The sequence below is a fragment of the Dendrobates tinctorius genome, unplaced genomic scaffold (genome assembly GCF_039654945.1).
Source record: "Dendrobates tinctorius isolate UK_male_01 unplaced genomic scaffold, ASM3965494v1 ptg000021l, whole genome shotgun sequence".
In the NCBI taxonomy this organism is placed as follows: Eukaryota; Metazoa; Chordata; class Amphibia; order Anura; family Dendrobatidae; genus Dendrobates; species Dendrobates tinctorius.
The window spans coordinates 18,349,886-18,366,775 of record NW_027361689.1 but is presented as its reverse complement, the minus strand read 5'-3'; the positions used below and the strand labels follow the sequence as shown (position 1 = coordinate 18,366,775).

At 50.1% G+C, this 16,890-nt stretch overlaps 1 protein-coding gene across 3 annotated transcripts; it reads right to left on the bottom strand.

The window, feature by feature from the left end:
• Positions 1 to 1,518: 1,518 nt before the first annotated feature.
• On the bottom strand, positions 1,519 to 16,153 carry SLC66A3 (solute carrier family 66 member 3). 3 transcript variants are annotated; one of them, XM_073568233.1, is made up of 7 exons: positions 16,116 to 16,153; positions 8,406 to 8,488; positions 7,050 to 7,119; positions 6,642 to 6,699; positions 5,820 to 5,940; positions 4,631 to 4,672; positions 1,519 to 3,486 (listed from the first exon to the last, which is right to left on the bottom strand). In XM_073568233.1, exons 2-7 carry the CDS (start codon positions 8,461 to 8,463, stop codon positions 3,389 to 3,391), a joined length of 447 nt encoding a protein of 148 aa, XP_073424334.1. In that variant the 5' UTR covers positions 8,464 to 8,488; positions 16,116 to 16,153; the 3' UTR covers positions 1,519 to 3,388. The 3 variants fall into 3 exon arrangements, with proteins under 3 accessions (XP_073424334.1, XP_073424333.1, XP_073424332.1); XM_073568232.1 differs by lacking the exon at positions 16,116 to 16,153 and adding an exon at positions 15,022 to 15,096; XM_073568231.1 differs by lacking the exon at positions 16,116 to 16,153 and adding an exon at positions 14,775 to 15,015.
• Positions 16,154 to 16,890: the final 737 nt, after the last annotated feature.

The following is a 16,890-nucleotide window of genomic DNA, read 5'->3' as shown; positions in this document are numbered from 1 at the left end:
AGGAAAGTCAGGAAGGACAAAGCGAGGATTATAGTGATCGCCCCGTTTTGGCCCAGGAGGGTATGGTTCTCATGCCTGAGGACCATGTCGGTGTCTGACCGTTGGGTCCTACCAAACATCCCAGACCTCCTGTCCCAGTTTACCATCCTCAGGTAGCTGGCCTACATCTGACAGGGTGGATTTTGAGCGGGCACTGCTAAAAGAGAGATTTTGGTTGTAACCGGCTTTCTGCTTTTAAGCTGGGTGTTAATTAGGGTCGGGGAAAAAACCTATGTGAGAATCTGGAAGAGATTCCTTCAGAGCTCAGGGGTAGTAGCTGGGCAGTCCACTCCCATAGCGCAGATCTTAGAGTTCTTGCAAAATGGTCTGGACATGGGACTCTCCACCAACACCCTTAAGGTATAGGTGTCTGCTCTAAGGGCACTGTTCAACTGCAACATCGCCAGTAACCATTGGATCAATAGGTTCATTAAAGCAACAGGCAGGTCCAGACCGTTAGTGAAAAATAAATTTATGCCATGGGATCTAAACCTAGTTCTTGCGGCCATGACAGAGGCCCCGTTTGAACCTATATCATCGGCTTCCAGGAAAAACCTGTCCCTTAAAGTTGCTCTCCTGGTGGCGTTGACATCAGCCCGTAGAGTGAGTGACATCCAGGCGCTATCTAGACTTCCTCCTTACATACAATTCAGGGATGACAGGGTAATTCTTACACCCGATCCAGCATACCTGCTCAAAGTAGCCTCCAGTTTCCATAGAACTCAGGAGATAGTTCTTCCATCCTTCCTCCCTAATCCCACGAACGATAAGGAAAGGAAATTACACACTCTAGACGTTAGGAGATGTCTCCTAGAGTACCTGGCGGTTACCGACCCTTGGAAAAAAGATAATGCCTTATTTATTTCCTATCAGGGCACTAGGAAGGGCCTTAGGGCTTCAAAAAGTTCCCTAGCGAGATGGATTAGGGAGGCCATTTCTTTAGCATACACCTCAAAAGGCAAACAGGCCCCTGGCAAGCTGAGGGCGCATTCCACCAGGGCCATGGCAACCTCATGGGCATAGAGATAGGAGGTCTCAATCGACCAAATATGTAAGGCAGCTACTTGGTCCTCTCCGAGCACCTTTTATAACCATTATAGATTAGACCTGGGTGCTTCCTCAGACCTCTCCTTTGGTGTCAGGGTTCTGCAGGCTGTAGTCCCTCCCTAAAGTAATTATTACTCTCTGTAACTCTCTCAGGTGGTGTTGTCATGGACGACCGAATAAAGTCGTAGTTATTCACCGGTTAACAGTATTTTTCAGAGTCCATCTCCAGCAATCGCGCTGGTGAGACCGCTGTTGTGTCACAAAACTTGTGACTCAGCAGCGATCTCGCTATGTGTGACGGGGCCTTAAGTGTGCACTCAGCACTTGTGATTGGTTTGAACAGTCATTTTGTGCTGACAGAATAACTTCAGCGTGATTATTTACATGTTGCCCTTCTGTTCAGTAGTAAAAAAAATGAGAACTGTGCAGTGATGAAGAAACAAACCTCTATTAACATGGAAGAAAAAAGACAAAAAGGAGCAGATTTATCAAAAGTAATTCAGGGAGAAAGTTGCACATTGCGAGCAGTTAGTTTGAATCTTTACTGCAAAATAAATAGCAAGTGAAAACTGATTGGAACATTGCAACCACTTTTCCACCAGTTGTGATAAATCTGCCTCATTGTGGGGAAATGCAAACAACTGTAACACAATAGGTGGAATTATTAAAAAGGAATATCCGTCTTCAGAAAAGTTTCTCTATAGGCTTTGTTAGTAGTGTAAACAAAAACTGCTTGACTTGCCCGCCGAGTCAATGCCACTATCCTTTGTGCACGGAGCAAACACTCCCAAATTGTCACTTTTCAAAGTGTATATACAGCATTGATTGGCGATTTGCCCCCTTAATGTTAAGACAGGATTTTTACAAACTTAGGGCGCAGTCAGACGGCCGTACAAATCAGAACGAGATCAGAATGTAGTGCACGGACTTGCAGGTTACTCTCCCGCCCTGAGCGTGACAGCTTCACGTATTTCTATGCAGCTGTCATGTTCAGGAGAGCCGCCAGCTAGTGCATGCACTACAGTCTGATCTCGGTCCGATTTATACGGCCGCCTTAAAGGGAACCTGTCCCCTCATTTTGGGGCTTATCTACAGCATTATAGAATGCTGTAGATAAGCCCCCGGTCTAACCTGAAAGAGAACAAAAACAAGTTTTAGTATACTCACCCGGGGTGCTGTCTGGTCTGATGAGTGTCACAGGTCCCCAGGTCCAGTGCCTCCCATCTTCATGCGATGTCATCATCCTGCTTGCTTTTGTGTCCTGCTCCTGCGCAGGCGTACTGATCTGCCCTGTTGAGGGCAGAGCAAAGTACTGCAGTGCGCAGGTGCCGTGAAAGGTCAGAGAGACCCTGCGCACTGCGGTACTCTGCTCTGCCCTGCCCTGCCCTCAACAGGGCAAATCAGTACGCCTGTGCAGCAGCACGACACAAAAGTAAGCAGGATGACTACATCGCATGAGGTTGGGAGACGCTGGACCCGGGACTTGCAACACCCATCGGACTGGACCCACCCCCCCAGGTGAGTGTAATAAAGCTTGTTTTTCTTCTTTTTCAGGTCAGACCAAGGGCTTATCTACACTATTATAGAATGCTGTAGATAAGCTCCGAAAGGCAGTGGCCGCATCGTATAGCGGAAAAACGAGGCGACAGGTTCCCTTAAAATTTACCATTACCCCAGCACCACACATACACGTAACATATCCCTTGTGGCCAGTTATTCGCTGAAATTTAGCTCAAATTTGAAAATGCATTTTCATTAAAGATATGCCAATAGTAGATGTAACAAAGCAAAGTAATAGAGCTACACCAGTCAGTAGTAATAAAAAACAAACCAAAAAACACCATTATCACATGGGCGAACCCTGTACAGCGAATATAGGAATGTATTATGTCCACAGGTCACGGCATGAGGGTCATTTCCGCTCATGGCTCCTGTAGAAATCCATTCATGGAAATGTCAGTGTGTCTCCAAATTAAAATGGGAGGTAACAGGCAACCGGCAGGGTAGTATCACTCTGTCATGTATTGTGTCTGACGTATCAGGCGGGCGCTCCCTTATCTCTTATTCCCCTCTAGGAGTGATTGTGAGGATATTTATGGAACAGTTATATGAGCGATTGCTCTATATAAAATATGAATGTAGACACACTGTTGGTAGACACACAATCCTGCACGTAAATCATCGGCTTGTGCAGTGTATCACTTGTAAGCAGACTCGATGGTGATCAGTCCCCGGCAGGAGAGCTGCGTACATTTTGTGCCCGTTCTGGAACATATTAGTACATGAAAGTGCATGTGACGCCTCAGTCCTTTTTCTTGTCATCGGATTTCTTCCTGTATTTCAGGATGACAAAGGTGACCCAGCAGTTGAGAATCAGCAACACAATGAACCGCACAAGAACTGAAAAAATGAGAGAAAAATCTTGTTATGGTAGGAGGCAGCAGAAACGAGTCTGTAAAGACATCCTGTCATCTCGCAGGTCCATTTTAGTAATTATTTGGGTCTAAGGGGTAATGTTTCTCCTTGTGGAGAGTGACAAGTCAAGCCTGGCATATCAGAGTGAGGAGATGTCTAGGCCATGCATGGTACTCTGGGAAATTTAATATGCAAGTAGCCTCTTCCCAATTGGAAGCTTTGATTCTAAAAATCAATATTGACTCACCAAGTCTAAAGCTTGGCACCCCTCTACCAAATGACCACTTGCCCCCATGATTTAGTTTATGGATCCAGTTGCTTGACACTTGTCCATGAAACCACTGACGGTCCCCAAGCTTCCCAATCATTGTTACATCATGTCCATAAAGATGGACGTCGTGCAACATCATAGTTCGCTGTCACTGAGCCGGATCAGGAAAGACTTCTCTCTCTCCACCATTACCAAAAATGAATATCTGGAAACTCTTAGAACAGCACAATTTTAGCTTCACTTCTATAAATCCGGGCTGCTCATCTTAAATATTATGTCACTGTCATAGCTGGGGCTCAATTAGGCTGGGGTCACACTGCGTTATAGGGAGTCCATTGACGGACTGCGGTGTAACGCAGTCCGTTAATGCCGCCATTGTGCCCCATTGTCAGGCGCATCGCGACGCATGCCGTAAAGCGGCACGCGTTCGTGATGTGCCGTCATTCGCTGATGTAGCCTCGGAAGTGCCTGCAGCGTCTGAGGCTCCGTCACCGTTAGCGTAGATGAATCATCTGCGCTAGCGGGTATAGCATAACGCGATCGCGTTATGCTATACCGTTAGCGTTGACAGGCTGCTATGTGTTGAACGGGCTGCTAAAACGTGATGTGAACCTGGCCTTAGACTTTCCCGGATGCTATGTAGAGGCCAATCCCAAGTCCTGCGGCTGCGATCCCATTCACCGCAGGTGGAGTTGTTCTGCAGTATTTGGGAGCGGCGCTGTTCCAGTTTAGTTCACAGTCTCCGTCCAGCCAATGCCAGAGCTAGTAATAGTTGATTATTGGGGGTGCTTAGTGTTGAACCCCCATAGATCTGATACTTTCTTTAGCATCACATCATCCGTCTGCTTTGTGACGTACCTGCAATGTCGCCCGTACTCATCAGTGTTGTAAATATCCTTGCTGCAAATAAAGAACAAAAAGCAATGATTAAAGAACATAGAAACATATTTAAAATATTTCTACAATACAGTGGATATTAAAATGCGAGGTTTTTGGTAATAGAGAAAATAAAAACTAATGAAGGAGAAAAATTCAGCTTCATAAAAATTGCAGGCTTTTATTTATAATATATATATTTCATGTGATTATCAGACAACGCATTTCAAATGCGGCTTACAACACAGCAAAGGGATTATTGTTGAAAGTTATTAGTCAGGAGAGGGGGTACAAAAAACTTAAAATCCTTAGATATAACATGAAAGACTGAAGACATTATCAAGAAGTGGCTTAAACTGAGAACAACTGACATTACCTAGATGTCCCTCAAAAATTAATGAAAAGGCAAGAAGAAAATTGATCTGGTATGCTGCCAAAAGGGCCTTAAGTAACATTACAGGAGCTGCAGGTATTTCTGGCAAGTACTGCATATGACAACACTCTCCCATATTCTTCGCATGTTAGGCCTGTGGGGTAGGGTGGCAAGACAGAAGTATTTTCTTACAAAGCAAACCCTCCGAGCCATGCTATGTCTCAACAAAACCTACATCAAGTCTGCTAAAAAAAAATGTGAGAAAATATGTTGTGTTTTGGACTTATCCATAATTCCAAAAAGACATGTTTGGTGCAAAGCCAACACTGCACTGTGCTTCACCAAAGAACACCATACCCACAGTGAAGTATGGTGCAAGCAGTATTATGTGGCTGTTTATGGGAAGCTGAAACTGGGGCTTTAATTAAGGTGGCGAGAATTCTTAACAGTTCCAAAGATAGTCAGTTTTTCAACAAAACCTTCAGACCTCTGGAACAAAGCTGAAGGTGAATTTCAACTTTCAGCACAACAACCCTAAACATACCTCCAAATCAACAATATCCACTGTATAAACGTAATGGTGTCAGCGGTTTTCTGGCATCTATTAAATGTTAATAGACATCCTATGCTGCAGGCACTGATCTCCTGGCAAAGGTCTATGACACACCAGCACTGAGCAGCAGCAGTAGCAGCGTACATGTCAGGCGCAGTCCCACCCACATTCATTTGCTTATCATCAGTGGTTGTACAGAATAGTAGCCGTGTCATGTTCTCAAAAAATAATGAAAAGTGACCTACTAGCACAGGTGTACGTCGCCATGGCCCATGTCAGTGCACTTGCTTGTCCAGAGTCCTTTTTGCGCCATAGGTGCTGCAACTGCAGAAACTTGCTTGATGCACTGATCAAAGTACATAAATTCTGCAAAACACAGCAGATATAAATAATTGCAGTTTCTTCAGAAATATAGGTTGATAACATACGTGACATTTTATTGCTACATTTCCATATATTCTTCTACCCAAACTCCCCACAATGGCCCAAACTGCAGTGAATTAAATGGGCTATTCTCATCTCGTTAAATCAATAAAATTGCTAACATCTTGGAAAAAGCAATAAACTTTTGAAGTTTACCTTTTATTAAAAAGAAAAAAAAACTTTTTTCAAAAACAGAGGATATTAATGCTATAGTTTACTGCTCGGTGCCTAGGTTACCGGCCACCTTTGCAGTCCATCAACAGTGGCCTGTCTCCTATGAAAGGAGTGTGAGCATGCAAGTGCTGCTCTGAACCTGGATGGATTGCCAGATTTATCCAGCTTCAGTCCCGCCATGCTCTTTCTGCATGCAGCGTGGGAGAATGTATGAGTTTGGCCAGTGGCTCAGCCATGATGCTGGTGTGAACTGTCACTCTTCAGGAGTGCACTGTAACCAGCCAAGCAGAGGGGCAGATTGCTCTCGAAGAAAGGAAAATGGAAAAAACTCAAAAAAGTAGATGTAGAGGTGGCCATGTGTGTGCATATCTCCATTCACTACATCAACAGCCGAGCGTTGTGGGATCTGCATCTGTCATATTTATGGTATGTCCTGTACTACCCGCTGAAGGGACATCCATTGTACTCACCAGTGCTATGTCTATTATCCATTTCTTGAGGACCAATATGTTCCACAGACCGAAAAACCTAATCTGTAGTTAAGATGTGCAAACAATGGTGTGATGAAACGTGTGGTCACTAAGCCCACAGAGATAGACCCAAGAGAGCGAACCCATGCAGGTCAGTATTCCGCAGCTGCTGGACGGCATCTGCAACTCTCTGGTGAGCAGCCGGCCTGAATGACTGCTCACCAGAGTCGCAGATAGAAGCCAATCCCGAGGATTTGAGTCTATGATATATCAATGTGACGGTATTCATAGTGTAAATCCTAAATGTTTGAAGATCAGGGATTTCTAGGGCTCAGGGCTTCATCACCGTACTTAATCCTGCGATCGACCCGTTTATAAGCTCACAACCAATCTCGTAAGGAAGGATACATCCCGGAGTAAGACAAGGTGCTGCTCATACGGCCACTGTAGCACAGGATGAAGAGTAGAAGCACAACATCTGCAATACACAACATCGGACAGGGAATGACACCGAGGAAGAAAATTACGCCCACGGGGTCTCACGTCTTAAGGGCAAGGCTCCGCTGTGATGCAAGACATTGCGTGATAAATCACATGAATCAAAGCAAAACCCTCCCCCTACTTACTACGACTGCAAGGACTATATTGCATGCTCATTTTCCTGCAAAATTCACATTGCATGCTTTTCAAGGGAATCCATCATCAGATTCATACTAACTGAATCTTGGGCAGCGTGAATCAGACACTGGCTGTGTTACTGCTGCAGTATAGCTTTTACTTCTCTCTGCCTCGATCCCTTTGACCAGCAATCATACAGTCACTTACTGATTCATTCTGCCTGGGGTGCGGTCAACAGAAATCTGATGACGGGTTCCCTTTAAGCAGAACTGCATCTCAACTCCTGTTCAATAGGAGTGGAGTTGCTAAAGCCAAAAAACAGCCAAGGCAAGAGAACAGCACTGTAGTATACGGCTCTGGACACCTTTTACTTCAAGCTGCAGAACCTGCAAACAATTAAATGGGGTGCCGGGTGTCAGATCCCCGCCGTTCTGATATTACAGACTAGTGATGAGTGAACGTGCTGGGATAAGGTGTTATCGGAGCATGCTCGGGTGCTGAGTATATCTGGCGTGCTTGAATAATGTTCGAGTCCCCGCGGCTGCATGTATCGCAGTTGTTCAAGTTACAAACAGGTAATCTCGGCATGTGTTGTGGTTGTCGAATAGCTGTAGAGACTCGAACATATTAGAGCATGCCGAAGACACTCAGTTAGCACTCGAGCATGGGATAACACCTTATCCCAGCACGCCCGCTCATCACTACTGAAGACCCATCTTAAAAATATGCCATCAATATCAAAGTTACAATCTGTGGGACCAAAAAAAGGGGAAAAAAAAAAAAAATGTATAATTGGTACGGAATGTGCTTAAAAAAAAAAAAATACTCGTAGCCAACAACTAGTAAATCTATTTCTTTTCTAAGTGGGCGTGGTCCTTAACTCTTCTCCCGGAGGGTCACACCTTTTTGACCAACAAAACTAGATTTACGGTATATACAGGGATATCTCATATCTCAGGAACAAAACAAAAACACCGCCAGATCCAGGAGAACAGCAACAGGTAAGAAATTACATACTTATGGCAAGTCACAGACTAGGACACTGGATTGCCTGAAAAGTAGTAAGCAATTTGACCTCAAGCGATATTTTTCTAATTTACAAAAGGTAAACTGAGAAGATCTGCTACTTCTTCAGACTTCCCTTACCTTGTGCTATGAGGATTGGATACTCGAGATAAGTCTCCATCGGGTAGTCATAGTACATTTGGTACCTCAGAAACACAAGGAACCTAAGGAGAGAGACTCATATTAAACACATATTGACCATCAGACGTATGGAAGATATTTTCTGTAGAATTATTAGGGATTATTCCTATCAAGAAATGATGACATATCACTTTATAAGTCCTGGGAGTCCAGACCTCCACCGATCCCGAGCATGAAGCCGCTCCTTTTTACTTGTATTTTTTTTTCAGGTAACTGCAGTCGGCCCTATTCACTTTAACCCCTTCTCAACGGGAATTTTTCGGTTTTGTTAGTTTCACCTTCCCCCTCGCCCTTTTTCTAAATGCTATGAATTTTTATTTTCCTCATCAACAGACACAGACACATAAGGTCTGTTTTTTTCAGAGATGAGTTGTAATGTTAAATGTCTCCATTCATTTTACCATGAGATGTACTGTAAGCGTGAAAAAAAACCTCCAAATGAAATGTAATAATAAACCCATGACTATGTGAGGATTTTTTATTTGAGAGGTGAACTGACTGATGTTTCTATCGGTAACATTTTGGGGTATGTACAACTTTTTAATTAATTTAATTGCTGTTTTTTTTAACAAATTACAATTTTGGTGTTTGTTTTTTCTTTCCGGTGTTTACTGTATGGTTGATTTTATAGGTCGGACTTTGAACACGACAAGGCGATACCAAATATGTTTTTTTTAAATTACTTTATCTTTAATTGGAAAAAGGGAGGCGCTTTGAACATACAGATGGTATACAGAAGATGGCCCTGGCTGCCTGGCTACCCCATCAGCACTCAGCAATTGGGTCTCCAAGGCCTGGAGCCATCAGCACCCTGCAATCCGTTAGCGGCAGCAAGGAGCCATCGGCGCCCTGCAATTGGGTCGTGGCAGCGAGGAGCCAGCGGCGTGCTACAAACGTGTCACAGGGGCAAGGAGCCATTGGCACGCTACAATCGTGTCACAGAGGCAAGGAGCCATTGGCACGCTACAATCGTGTCACAGAGGCAAGGAGCCATTGGCACGCTACAATCGTGTCACAGAGGCAAGGAGCCATTGGCACGCTACAATCGTGTCACAGAGGCAAGGAGCCATTGGCACGCTACAATCGTGTCACAGAGGCAAGGAGCCATTGGCACGCTACAATCGTGTCACAGAGGCAAGGAGCCAGCGGCGCGCTACAATCGTGTCACAGGGGGCAAGGAGCCAGCGGCGCGCTACAATCGTGTCACAGGGGGCAAGGAGCCAGCGGCGCGCTACAATCGTGTCACAGAGGCAAGGAGCCATTGGCACGCTACAATCGTGTCACAGAGGCAAGGAGCCATTGGCACGCTACAATCGTGTCACAGAGGCAAGGAGCCAGCGGCGCGCTACAATCGTGTCACAGGGGGCAAGGAGCCAGCGGCGCGCTACAATCGTGTCACAGGGGGCAAGGAGCCAGCGGCGCGCTACAATCGTGTCACAGGGGCAAGGAGCCATTGGCACGCTACAATCGTGTCACAGGGGCAAGGAGCCATTGGCACGCTACAATCGTGTCACAGGGGGCAAGGAGCCATTGGCACGCTACAATCGTGTCACAGAGGCAAGGAGCCAGCGGCGCGCTACAATCGTGTCACAGGGGGCAAGGAGCCAGCGGCGCGCTACAATCGTGTCACAGGGGGCAAGGAGCCAGCGGCGCGCTACAATCGTGTCACAGGGGCAAGGAGCCATTGGCACGCTACAATCGTGTCACAGGGGCAAGGAGCCATTGGCACGCTACAATCGTGTCACAGGGGGCAAGGAGCCATTGGCACGCTACAATCGTGTCACAGAGGCAAGGAGCCAGCGGCGCGCTACAATCGTGTCACAGGGGGCAAGGAGCCAGCGGCGCGCTACAATCGTGTCACAGGGGGCAAGGAGCCAGCGGCGCGCTACAATCGTGTCACAGGGGCAAGGAGCCATTGGCACGCTACAATCGTGTCACAGGGGCAAGGAGCCATTGGCACGCTACAATCGTGTCACAGGGGGCAAGGAGCCATTGGCACGCTACAATCGTGTCACGGGGTGCAAAGACCCATCGGCACGCTGCAGTCGGGTCGCCGGGGAGCAAGGAGCCATCGGCACGCTACAATCGTGTCACGGGGTGCAAAGACCCATCAGCATGCTGCAGTCATGTCGCGGGGGGCAGGAGCCATCGATGCCCTGCAATTGTGTCACGGGGGGGGCAAAGGAGCCATCGTCACGCTGCAATCAGGTCGCAGAGGTGGCCAAGGAACCCTGAAACAGTCACGTGGTCATGTCACATAACTGTGGTTGTCTCAGACAGCAGCAGTTTGTGGTCATACATGGACATCATGTATCGGGAGGGAATTAATGGTGCCTGTTAGTTTCCTGTGACGTGGGTGTATTCTCCAGATTAATGGCGTGCCAAAAGGTCCACCCGCCACTCATAAAATGCAGGCATATCCTACCAAGTCCAGTGCTCTAATACAGCTTCAACCAGGCACATATTTTATGTTGAGACCCAAAAACAATTCTATGAAAAATACTTTTTTTTCCTCTCCCTTAGGGTAAGTGCACACGCTGCGGATAGGTCTGAGGATTTAGCAAGATCCACAGGTCAAAAGACCTGCGTTTTATCTGCGGTTTTGCACTCCGGCTTGACACCTGTACAATGGAGCAGGTGTAAAACCGCTGTGGAACCCGCACAAAGAATTGACATGCTGCGGATTTGAAACCGCAGCAAATCCGCAGCATGTGCACAGCGCTTTTATTTTGCATTGATTATAATGGTACTGTACAACGCAGCAGAAACCGCTGCGGATCCGCAGAGCCAAAACCGCTGCGGATCCGCAGCAGAATCCACAGCGTGTGCAGACACAAGCAGAAGAATTCGGTGCACACGGTATGTGACATGTATAGTGCTCAGTTACCTGTCCGGGCAGGATACCAAATATACACACCCAGAAGCTACACAAGGCAGTCACGAAAAGATAAGAGCCCTGATGTAGTCGCCTGTTCTGTCCCGGAGAGTGAGCGCTGACTAGTGCGGCCTGCGCAGAGTTAATCGCAGGTTATATGCTCAGTACTAGGATAATGGAAGCCGCGCTGCTCCTCTCGGCTAAGGCTGGTTTCATGTGTTTTTTGCGCAGCGCATCATGCGCACCTATGTTTAACATGGCATGCGCATGGTCTTGCATTTGCATGCGTTCGGCTGCAATTTCGTGCGCATGTGTTTTTTTCAGGTGTGCGTCTAGACGCGCCAGACGCAACTTGTTGCATTTTTGGGTCCGTCCAACGGTGTTAGAAAAAACGCATGCATTCGCTTGTGCACGGAATGCGTAAAAAAAAAAAACGCATTACAGTCTATGAGAATGCAGGCTTGCGCATGGACATGCGTACGCATGTGTTTTAAGAGTAAAAACATGTCTACACACTGGAGAACGAATGCGCATAAAAAACACAAACGCATGCAAAAACGCACGATGCGCTGCGCAAAAAAACGCTTATGTGAAGTTAGCCTAACGAACAGAAAAGGGCCCTGTTATGGCAACCGATGAGGGGCTCGGGGTTTGTATCCCCAATTTAAAAGCCATTACCCCTGAACCAGACAACCCCTGTAATGGGACTAGATGGAGAGCATACTGCTGAGTTAATGGGTGCAGAGATAACCATGGAGAGTTAGTGTACCGTTACGCACCAGCGATCCCGACAAGATACGACCTGGTAAGGATCGCTGGTGCATCGCTAGTAAGATGTCAAACAGGCAGATCTACTCAATGACGCCGCAACAATCCGGCGATCCGTATAACGACCTCGGCGGTCGTTGGGACCTTGTCAAATAGCAGGTATTCTGACGACTCCTGCCTGCGCCCCTGAGTTCTGAGTCGCCAACGAGGTCGCTCGTCGGCGTCAAACACAAAAATGCATGCTGGCCAGTGGGACACCAGCAATCAAAAAAATGGCCTGGGACATTTGAGCACGATCAGTGAGATCGCAGGGGGGGCCGGTCGCCGCTATGTGTCACATGTAGCGAGATCGCTGGCGAGGACATTATGCGAGACGAGGCCTTTAGTCTCTGCAGCTGAAAACTAAGTGAAACGGGAAGGCAAAGAGTTTGTGGGTGGAAGGCAGCTGGGAAAGAAAAAAATAGTTAATGGGTGCAAGCAGCCTAAGAATACTAATAGAAAACATACGCTAACTGGGAAGATTAGGCGGCATAAAGAGTTAACGGGTCAAGTGCGTGAATCAGTTAACGGAGCGTGGCGTGAATCTTACATAGTTTATGGGAGCAATGCAAGGACTAAAAAGAGTTTATGGGAGTGGTACGTGAATCATAAACAGCTCCTGCGGGCTGCAGACACACCTCACCCTGTCACCTCCAGCACCACACTGACTGCCCACCTCACCCTGTCACCTCCAGCACCACACTGACTGCCCACCTCACCCTGTCACCTCCAGCAGCTCTCTGACTGCCCACCTCACCCTGTCACCTCCAGCAGCTCTCTGACTGCCCACCTCACCCTGTCACCTCCAGCAGCTCTCTGACTGCCCACCTCACCCTGTCACCTCCAGCAGCTCTCTGACTGCCCACCTCACCCTGTCACCTCCAGCACCACACTGACTGCCCACCTCACCCTGTCACCTCCAGCAGCTCTCTGACTGCCCACCTCACCCTGTCACCTCCAGCAGCTCACTGACTGCCCACCTCACCCTGTCACCTCCAGCACCACACTGACTGCCCACCTCACCCTGTCACCTCCAGCACCACACTGACTGCCCACCTCACCCTGTCACCTCCAGCAGCTCACTGACTGCCCATCTCACCCTGTCACCTCCAGCAGCTCACTCTGACTGCCCACCTCACCCTGTCACCTCCAGCAGCTCACTGACTGCCCACCTCACCCTGTCCCCTCCAGCAGCTCACTGACTGCCCATCTCACCCTGTCACCTCCAGCAGCTCACTGACTGCCCATCTCACCCTGTCACCTCCAGCAGCTTACTGACTGCCCACCTCACCCTGTCACCTCCAGCACCACACTGACTGCCCACCTCACCCTGTCACCTCCAGCACCACACTGACTGCCCACCTCACCCTGTCACCTCCAGCAGCTCTGACTGCCCACCTCACCCTGTCACCTCCAGCAGCTCTCTGACTGCCCACCTCACCCTGTCACCTCCAGCAGCTCTCTGACTGCCCACCTCACCCTGTCACCTCCAGCAGCTCTCTGACTGCCCACCTCACCCTGTCACCTCCAGCACCACACTGACTGCCCACCTCACCCTGTCACCTCCAGCAGCTCTCTGACTGCCCACCTCACCCTGTCACCTCCAGCAGCTCACTGACTGCCCACCTCACCCTGTCACCTCCAGCACCACACTGACTGCCCACCTCACCCTGTCACCTCCAGCACCACACTGACTGCCCACCTCACCCTGTCACCTCCAGCAGCTCACTGACTGCCCATCTCACCCTGTCACCTCCAGCAGCTCACTCTGACTGCCCACCTCACCCTGTCACCTCCAGCAGCTCACTGACTGCCCACCTCACCCTGTCCCCTCCAGCAGCTCACTGACTGCCCATCTCACCCTGTCACCTCCAGCAGCTCACTGACTGCCCATCTCACCCTGTCACCTCCAGCAGCTTACTGACTGCCCACCTCACCCTGTCATCTCCAGCAGCTCACTGACTGCCCACCTCACCCTGTCACCTCCAGCAGCTCACTGACTGCCCATCTCACCCTGTCACCTCCAGCAGCTCACTGACTGCCCATCTCACCCTGTCACCTCCAGCAGCTCACTGACTGCCCATCTCACCCTGTCACCTCCAGCACCACACTGACTGCCCACCTCACCGTCACCTCCAGCAGCTCACTCTGACTGCCCACCTCACCCTGTCACCTCCAGCAGCTCACTGACTGCCCACCTCACCCTGTCACCTCCAGCAGCTCACTGACTGCCCACCTCACCCTGTCACCTCCAGCAGCTCACTGACTGCCCACCTCACCCTGTCACCTCCAGCAGCTCTCTGACTGCCAATCTCACCCTGTCACCTCCAGCAGCTCACTCTGACTGCCCACCTCACCCTGTCACCTCCAGCAGCTCACTGACTGCCCACCTCACCCTGTCACCTCCAGCAGCTCACTGACTGCCAATCTCACCCTGTCACCTCCAGCAGCTCACTCTGACTGCCCACCTCACCCTGTCACCTCCAGCAGCTCACTGACTGCCCACCTCACCCTGTCACCTCCAGCAGCTCACTGACTGCCAATCTCACCCTGTCACCTCCAGCAGCTCACTCTGACTGCCCACCTCACCCTGTCATCTCCAGCACCACACTGACTGCCCACCTTACCCTGTCACCTCCAGCAGCAGACTGCTCAGACTCAGCCCCTCTGCAGACCTGGCAGCCATTACTGCCAGGATCTGAGGGAACTTCAGCACCATGCACACCACCAGGGTGCTCCAGTTGGCGAACACCAGCAGCTCCGTGCTCAGCTCCATCTTGTTTCCTTCCCTCAGCTCAGAGGGAGGAAGCTGCTGCTGCTGCTGCTGCGTGTAAACTAAAGTCATTGGAGAAGATCTGATTTCCTCTTCCTCACCCAGTGTCACAGATGGGAGGGAGATGGCGGCTCCTCCCTGCCGCCATAACAATGAGGATGAGGGAGGGGGCTGAGGATGATCACCTGCAGCCGGGCTGGAGGGAGGAGAGGACAGCTGCAGGTGATCAGTCTATTGCTGCCATTACCTCCTCAGGGGAATATGTGCACGTCACTGCTGTGAATCATCAGAAAATGCAACGTTTTGTTGGGATGAGGCATCATAGGGCTGTTTTCTAGTTTCAGAGTTTTGTCCTAGAGCTGTAGTATGTGTGTGTGTGTGTATGTATGTATATATATATATACTAGCTGAAGAGCCTGGCGCTGCCCGGGCATAGTAACTAACCGTGGTTATAACAAACTAGATTATGGCCCGATGCTATCGCATCAGGAGGATGCAATAGCATCACACCTCTTGCCATGTTAACCCTCGGGCATTTTCCCGCTGGGCCGCTGTCACGTGGGCCGCGGGCGGCCGTGCCCAATCATCTGGCCGCTTGCCAGCTGCTGCGGCCACTGTTTGCGGGCACGGCGGTGAGGCTGTGTGCACACGCTGCGGATTTTGCTGCGGTTCCGCAGCGGTTTTGGCCGCTGCGGACCCGCAGCAGTTTCTGCTGCGGTGTACAGTACAATGATTCCCTATGGGAATCAAAAACCGCAGTGCAGACGGTGCGGAATTTTCCGCGCGGATTATCTGCGGTTTTCAATCCGCAGAAAGAATTGACATGTCAATTCTTTCTGCGGATTCTCCTGCGGTTTGCCATCTCCTCCATTGAGGAGATGAAAAACCGCAGGGCAAAACCGCAGAGCAATCCGCAGGTAAAACCGCAGGTCTTTTGACCTGCGGTTTCACCTGCGGATTGTACAAAATCCTCGCGGATGAATCCGCACCTTTTCCGCAGCGTGTGCACACAGCCTGATAGTTTCCAAGTTCCTCCCGCACTGCAGGGAGATAAGCCGCCACGCCCCCATCCTCGCCCCCTCCCCCTCCCCCTCCCCCTCCCCCTCCCCCTCCCCCTCCCCCTCCCCCATCCTCGCCCCCTCCCCCTCCCCCATCCTCGCCCTAGCATTAGACCCCCTCCCCCCCAGCCACTCACAGCGTCGCACTCGCTTGCCTGCTGGCTCTGTTCGCAGGACCTGTGATGAGGTCACAGGAGGGGAGGAGTCAGGGGGTCACATGATCAGGAGCCTTTGTCCAGACCCCCGAACATGTCACCCCTGACTCCGCCCCTCCTGTGACCTCATCACAGGTCCTGTGCGCTCAGCCTTGCCTCTACCGTCTGCAAGACTCTGCTTTGCTGTTGTCATGGTGCTGGTTGAGGTAAGTATGTGTGGGGTCAGGATTTACAGTGTGGATGTAGCAGAGCCGTGTGTGTACGAGGTGTACGGAGCGGAGCCGTGTGTGTACGAGGTGTACGGAGCGGAGCCGCGTGTGTACGAGGTGTACGGAGCGGAGCCGCGTGTGTACGAGGTGTACGGAGCGGAGCCGCGTGTGTGCGAGGTGTACGGAGCGGAGCCGCGTGTGTGCGAGGTGTACGGAGCGGAGCCGCGTGTGTGCGAGGTGTACGGAGCGGAGCCGCGTGTGTGCGAGGTGTACGGAGCGGAGCCGCGTGTGTACGAGGTGTACGGAGCGGAGCAGTGTGTACGAGGTGTGCGGAGCCGCACGGAGAGGAGCCGCGCGTGTGCGAGGTGTACGGAGCGGAGCCTAGTGTGTACGAGGTGTACGGAGCGGAGCCGTGTGTTTACGAGGTGTACGGAGCGGAGCCGTGTGTGTACGAGGTGTACGGAGCGGAGCAGTGTGTACGAGGTGTACGGAGCGGAGCCGCGCGTGTGCGAGGTGTACGGAGCGGAGCCGCGCGTGTGCGAGGTGTA

Bases quoted from the DNA above. Each gene is read 5' to 3' on its own strand.
- SLC66A3 (XM_073568231.1), bottom strand. From the start codon at position 14,992: ATGACTTTAGTTTACACGCAGCAGCAGCAGCAGCAGCTTCCTCCCTCT. The intron at 8,489-14,774 runs GTAAGGTGGGCA...CTCTCTCCTTAG, and splicing joins CTGCTGCTGGAGGTGACAGG to GTTCCTTGTGTTTCTGAGGT. The intron at 5,941-6,641 runs GTGAGTACAATG...TGTGTTTTGCAG, and splicing joins GGATAATAGACATAGCACTG to AATTTATGTACTTTGATCAG.